Genomic DNA, 7,570 nt, shown 5'->3' on the forward strand with positions numbered 1-7,570 from the left:
AGTGAACAGACAGTTAACCGATGCTCACGGAAAGTATCCGTTCTAAAACTGTGGGTAAACTCGGGATGATCAGGTACTGTCGGAACGTAATCCTATCACGGTCTGCTCTATCGCATTGCAAACGGCTTTGTCTGGTCTCAGTCGTATTGTATTCTGTAATTGTCGGGACTCTGACGTGGGTATCATTGACAAATTTCGTATTAATAACGGGACTGTTCCGGAAAGGTTTGGGCAAAAACGGTTCGCAATCGACAAGATTTGGATGCAATCTGGATTCAATCGGCAGAAAAACAGCAATTGTTAGGATTTTAATCCGATACAGCAGAATCTGTCACGACATAAGCGCGATTGTATTACGACTACACAAAATTGGTTAAGTTTCTCCGAATGTTACGGGACGCACCTAACTGTCGGGTGCTTCGCCGAACTATTCGGACCCTTCTCCACCCGTAGGAATCTGTTACGAACTAAAACGACAGACAGACGTCTGACAATGATAGGACATTCCAGATAATTGAGGATAGTAAACCGACTTTTTCACTTTTCGTGTCGTATCGCTGTCTGATTTCTAACGGGAGCAATAATCGGCAATGTGTGAACCCCTCATTACACAAATTTTTGAAGAACTTCTAACTTGTTTTACATTTTTCAAAAAAACTAATACCAAATACATTTTTTTTGTAAAAATTTAAGGAATGAGTATTCGAAACGGAAATGCAGATCTTGGAGAAATAAATGGTGACAGTGATGACGTCGCCATTAATTCCCTAATGAATTATCTCAGGTAATACCAAAGTTGTATTAGTTTTTATTCTGCATGTATTACCAATGTTATTTCAACTGATCGGGCGGAGCTTACGTTTTAATTTGCATAAGGACAGTCTATTTGAAGATGTGTGTGATAAGGATGATTGCTGTTATAATTTTAACTGATTTCTAATCACCTATCAGTGTCATCAAAGGAATTGACAAAAGAATGACTGGATACTTCATTGATGAGTTTATTCTACAACACCTATCTATAGATGGACTGGTTTATTATAAGCGAACCGGTTAAACTCCGCCCAAATAAATTGAGTAATATGAACAATTTATAGCTGAGATTTTTTTATAAGTTTTTAAATCTGATGCTTTAAACAGAAATTATGAAACTCTTCTTTATGTTATATGTTTTTTTTTTAACAAAAAGCCTAAAAGAGATAGATTTTGTCTAGATAGTAGTGTTTTACAATGCTTTGGTTTCTTAACTCACTGTCTAATTTTTGAATAATAAATAGAAAATAAATCGTTGTTAAAAAAATAAATATCTGACATTGCTTCCGAGTAGGGTATTTTCCTGGCATTGACACTTTCTGCAAAATTTGTCATTCAATTTTAGGAAAATTTTCCAGAAACATATATAAAATTGATGTCCATCTGGTATCTTTCGCCCATTCTTTTTTCAAGGAATTTATTTGATACTTTTCACTAATTCTTAGTTGAATCTTTTATACCCGGCCTATGAACATTACTATTCTTAATCTTTATAAGGAAACGTGACTGGAACCTTGGAAGTTGGAACAACGGAAATGGTAACAATGCAAACTATTACAGCAACGTTGGTAATTCGAATACAGAAAATAATAAAAAAACAAAAGTAGGAGATATAGGAAATGTCGGAGACGTTGGAAGGAAATGTGACTGGAACCTTGGAAGTGGAAACAACGGAAATGATAACAATGGAAACGGCAACAGCAACGTTGGTAATTCAAATAAAGAAAATAACAAAGAAACACATGTCGGCGAAATAGAAAATATCAAAGGCCTTGGAAGTAAATGTGACTGGAATCTTAATAGTGGAAACAACGGAAATTTTAATAATACAAGCGACAACAGCAGCATTGGTCACTCGTATGCAGAAAATAATAAAGATACAAAAATAGAAAGAATAGGAAATGCCAAGGGTTTTGGAAGGAAACTTGGCAAGATTCTTGGAAGGCAACTTGGCTGGATTCTTGGAAAGAAACTTGGCTGGATTCTTGGAAATGGAGACAACGAAAATGGTAACAAGGTAAATGACACTAGCGATATTGGTAATTCGTATGAAGAAAATAATAAAGATACACAAGAAGGAAGAATAGGAAATGCCGTAGGCCTTGGAAGGAAACTTGGTAAGATTTTTGGAAGGAAACTTGGCTTGATTCTTGGAAAGAAACTTGGCTTGATACTAGGAAGGGGAAACAAAGGAAATGGTAAGAATGCAAACGATAACAGCAACGTTCGTAATTCATATGCAGAATATAATAAAGATACAAAAGAAGGAGGAATAGAAAATGTCAGGGGCCTTGGCAGGAAACTTGGCAAAATTCTTGGAAGGGAACTTGGCTGGATTCTAGGACAGAAACTTGGCTGGAGTCTTGGAAGTGGAAACAACGGAAATGGTAACAAGGCAATCGACAACAGGAACGTTGGTAATTCGTTTGCAGGGAATTATAAAGATACAAATATAATAGGAACAGAAAAGGTCGGAGAATAGATCGAAAAAGATATGTAAGGTAATTTGTTTCAAAATAATGAACTATATATATCGTAACAAAAACAATTGAGGGGTCGAACATATCAATCTTATATCCATAGTTCACACAACAAAAAGACCATTTTTTTGGTCTTAACTTGCACGAATCTTACTCGGCATTCTCCAAAAGTATGACTTGTGTCTTGATTTTTCTTGACCAATTCTCATTTACATTAAATATGTATGAAATCTATTTCTCGACATTCTGAGTATGGTCTTGACAAATTCTTGACATTTGAATACTGTCTTTAAAAATGTGAAGAGATTCTTGACATTGTTGTTTTTTCTCAGTATGTCTTGACATATTTTGAACATTTTGAATTGTGTCTTAAATTTACTTGACAATTCTCAGTTTTACAAATCATTACCGATAAACATAATATAACTTTAATGTATCTTTATTTAAGAATTGAATGCTTTTTGTAACTTCATTGGGGTGTAAAAGCGTTCACCGAAGTGCATCTGTATGAAGCGCAGAAGCGCTTCATTCTAAAAATGTGCGCACGGTCAACGCTTTTAAAACCTTATGAAGTTACAAAAAGAAGCATTCAATACTTATAAGTACGTTTGTTTAGCTATGATAATGAAACACGAATTTTATATTTTTTTATTTAATTCACCTGTGCACTTTATTGTGGGACCACGTGTTATCATGACTGATAAGTTTTATTGAGTAATGCAATTGCTGAAGGAATAACACGTGATGTGCAGTTAGCCAATCAGAATAAAGTATTATAATGAAACATACATCTAATGTATCTTTATTTTTCTTTATATGCTGTACTGTTGTTACAATTGTTACAACAAAAACAAAACTTGGACATAAAAAATAATTGAAAATTTTGGTATATAAATAATTTCAACCGAACAAATATAGATATGAAATCTAACATATTAACTAATTAGATGTGGATATGCTGATATAAAACAATTTAAATGTAGGTTTTTAAATAAATGAAAATGTGTATTCCTGATTCTGATAAATAATTTCTAAATGATTAAAACCAATGACACTGTAGACATATTTCCTTTTACATGCATCATATTAAATGTTAAAGGTAAACAATTATTTTACCAAAATGTGTTTTTCATAAATAGCAAAGTATTATAATAAAAAAAATTGTATCCTAATTCTTCTTGATTGAAAATTTGTGTAATTTCATCTTTTGCAATATATATGAAGTCTTACACGTGGAAAGGATGTTCCCCATACAAGTAAAGTATTCCACACCCCGTGGTACACGCAACTGTCATATTGGAAATTACTGGTTTACCTAGATGAAAATGAAAATCATCATTTAAATAATGAATCAAAAAAATTTTCTTCATCAAAATTATGAAGTGAAATATTTAAACATTAACAAATTATTATCTTCTGCAGGAATAATAGAAAACTATATATATATAAAGGGTCCCATCAATGATTTCTATAGAAATCATTGGTCCTATGAAATGGATCCTAAACAGACATGCATAATTATATAGATCTTAACATTTTTTTTGTTTCAAGAAATCTTGAGAAAAAAAATCAGGAAGGAATTATCACAAAGATTTAGTTGTAAATAAATATTATGAAATTCAACACTCAATTTTGAAAAAAAAACATGTTTTTGGTTGTTCTAAAAAAATGAATAAGATTTAGAATCTAGATGGGAACAAATTCTTTGTCCCAAACGAAAGGCCCACCGCCTCCCCCCCTCCTTTTCCCTTTTTATAGCCACACATGCACGAAATGAATTGTAGGGTCCAAACGATAATCACGTTTTGAAAAGAGGAACAAAAGATACCAGAGGGCATTCAAACTAATAAATCGAAAATAAACTGACAACGTCATGGCTAAACATGAAAAAGTATAACAGACAAACAATATGCACATGACATAGCATAGAAAACTAAAGAATAAGCAACACGAACACCTCCAAAAATAAGGGGTGATCTCAGGTGTTTAGAAGTGTAAGCAAATTCTGCTCCACATGTAGCACCCGTCGTGTAGCTCATGTTATAACAGATCCAGTAAATAGTCTTAATCGGTAGGTCACATTCATTAAAGAGAAGGGGGTTGTAGTTATGAACATATTCGATATAATCTGTGAAACGGTTATTCCATAACGGTCTACCAACTCGTGATGGCGTCCGTAAGGAAGGGATGATTTCAACTGCACCGTTTGGAACTCTTGGTTTAATAGCATCCTTATGAGCAGCAACCCTCTATCAAGAAAATCATCATAGGAAATACAAGCACGGAAAAATCGTATCAATTGGGAGATATATACCTCTTATGCAGTTGCTGCTAGAATGTTGCTACTTGGAAATGGAAAGTTCACAATTGGAAAGCTGAAATCACCTTTTTTTGTCGTAAAGCTTTGTTATCAACCGACCCTCATTGTCAATTTCTAAATGTAACATGCCTCAAGTAACCCATTTTAGTAAAGCAAATTTGACTGCCAGTTTTTCGAACGGCAAAAAATATAAATGCTGTTTGTCAGTAGCTGTGACATATATTCCAGGTGAAAACAATTTCTTAAAAGTTAAATCAAAAATAAATCAAAATAAAACTAAATTGGGGGTCATTCGGGTATTTCCACTTAGGTGTATTCAAAGGGTATTTTATTATACAAAAATAATCCTTGATTCTTCAAAGTTTAGTTTTAACGATTAATAAAAATAAGCATATAGTACATGTAACAGCAATAAAAAGTCATAAACAGGGAAGAATGTGTTTGTTCAATTTATACTGTTGAGATAGTGTCCACAGATGTTTAAGACTGTCAACAATGTGTCAAGATACATGTATACATTTGTATTCAGACAGCTCTAAGACTGTCAAGGCATATTCAGACACTACTTAGAATGTCAAGAATATGTCAAGTCATATTCAGACAGTACCAAGAAAGTCAGGAATATGTCATGACTGATTGAGACATATTTAACACAGTCAAAAATTGGTCGTCAAGGCACTTGTCAAGAAAGACAAACAATAGTCTCCAATACAATACAAATTAACTTAAAAACTTCATAAAACGAACCGTCTTTAGTTTTTGTTGTTGCTGTGACATTACTTGTTCGTTCTCGACAAACATGTATAAAAATCATAAAATCCATAAAATTCTAAACTCCGAGGAAAATTCAAATTGGAAAGTCCCTAACCAAATAGCAAAATCAAAAAATGAAAAACTTTAAACATGTCAAACGAATGGACAACAACTATAATATTCCTGACCTGGTACCGGCATTCAGGTATGTAGAAAATAGTAGATTGAACCTGGTTTCATGGCGCACAACATCTCATTTGTATGACAGTCTCATCGAATTCCACTATATTGACAACGATGCGTGAAGAAAACAGTTACACTAGATGAAACTGTCAAAATAAGGTTACCGCAGTCACTTCATGTCACAATCTCAATCAGAACAAAATCAAACAGATATTTAACAAGGAAGGACAACAACAAACATTGTCTTTGTCTCATATTGTGTACTGTTGTTTTTTTTTTTACATTTTTTTCTTGTTTTGCTATGGCGTTGCCAGTTTACTGTCGATTGATAAGTTTGAATCTTCAGTCGGTATATTTTGACTCTGTTGTTGAGTTATGAAGCTATTTTTTGTTTTGATTACATACGACTTGTTCAGTCTTTGTTCAGTCATTTCAGTAGTTTTACCTATAAACACAACACAACACTTATGGGTCTAAAATATAGGGAACACTTCTTGATTGCCTGCTAGGAAATGCATGAACAGTACTGTGTCAACAAGAAAATATCTACAAAATACTTTCAAATCGTAACAAGACTATATGCTTTAGGTTTCAATCTTTTCAGGTTTGATGTAAAAACCAAAAAGAGTTAAATTAACTTACTGTATAGATTATAGATTATCCATGTTAAGTTGATCATGGATACCAAAATGTGGTACAATATTGCTTTGTAAAAATATAAGAAAATGTTATCAAACTTTAAACCAGACTAAATCGTTCATATTCATAATGCATACTAAATATTGTTAACTAAAGATTAAATCAGAAAAACAATTGTTTAGTTAGTGAATATGATTACATTTAAACATTTTGTAAAAACTTAAAATAGAATATTGAAATGATACTTAGATATTCTATCTAATTGTTTTGTGTTTTACAGGGAAAGAAAAGAATTCAGGACATTTAACACCAGTCATCACTTCTTTGTGCTGGCGATTCAAATATATCACATATAACCGAACAGTGTACTCGTTCTTTATATACTTTCTTTTCACTTTGTTGTTTGCAAGTGGAATATGATTAACAATTTCAATGTACAATAATTTCACCATATGTAGATATTCTAACAAAACAATATTTAGTTTCTTTGTTATTAATGTGTATGTGTTCGGCAAATAACTAATCCATGTACGTGTTGGTTTTGCTCTAATTGCTTTTTCTTCAAATGTAATGCTACTTAATTTTCAACACATGTTCAATGTTTTTACGACGTGTGATTGCATCTAGTTCTTATTCAAGCAATAGTCACTTCCCCGATCAAAAAGGTATTGAGCCTTATGCTTGAAATTAGATTTAGATTTCAGATATTACTATAAAACATTTTTTATAAGGCAATTAAAAAAAGGCATCTGAAATCCTTTGTTTACGTTATTTGAATTTGTAAGAACAGTCATTATTGATATAAGTAATTGATAATAATTAGCCAATAATTGATTTTATGAAATAGCACATATCAATTCGCTTAGTGAAACGGTATATTCTGTGTACATCTCAGTTTTATCATATTATCAGCCTGGTACCTTTGATAGTGATTCACATCGTAAGCAATGATGTATTGCCTCTAGATTCCAGCTGAATACAACATTGTTATTTTTGAAATAAATGATGTCCGCGAAATAAAAGAGAAAAGTTTCCGTTTTGAATGTATCTAAAAATAGATTTTTCAGATCTGAAACTAATGTCATGTTTGTTTGACTTTTCTCTTACAATTCTTTCACACTTTGCATTAAATAGAATATTTTTTTCTTTGTTGGTTTTTATT

General features: G+C 32.3%; 1 protein-coding gene across 1 annotated transcript; it reads left to right on the forward strand.

The window, feature by feature from the left end:
• Positions 1 to 695: 695 nt before the first annotated feature.
• LOC143074033 (uncharacterized) lies at positions 696 to 7,057 on the forward strand. Its single transcript, XM_076249586.1, has 3 exons — positions 696 to 784; positions 1,531 to 2,534; positions 6,689 to 7,057. The coding sequence occupies exons 1-2, from the start codon at positions 696 to 698 to the stop codon at positions 2,513 to 2,515; spliced, it is 1,074 nt and encodes a 357-aa protein (XP_076105701.1). The 3' UTR covers positions 2,516 to 2,534; positions 6,689 to 7,057.
• The last annotated feature ends 513 nt before the right edge of the window (positions 7,058 to 7,570 follow it).

The sequence above is a fragment of the Mytilus galloprovincialis genome, chromosome 5 (assembly GCF_965363235.1).
Source record: "Mytilus galloprovincialis chromosome 5, xbMytGall1.hap1.1, whole genome shotgun sequence".
NCBI classification, from domain to species: domain Eukaryota; kingdom Metazoa; phylum Mollusca; class Bivalvia; order Mytilida; family Mytilidae; genus Mytilus; species Mytilus galloprovincialis.

Bases quoted from the DNA above. Each gene is read 5' to 3' on its own strand.
- LOC143074033 (XM_076249586.1), top strand. From the start codon at position 696: ATGAGTATTCGAAACGGAAATGCAGATCTTGGAGAAATAAATGGTGAC. The intron at 785-1,530 runs GTAATACCAAAG...AATCTTTATAAG, and splicing joins TCCCTAATGAATTATCTCAG to GAAACGTGACTGGAACCTTG.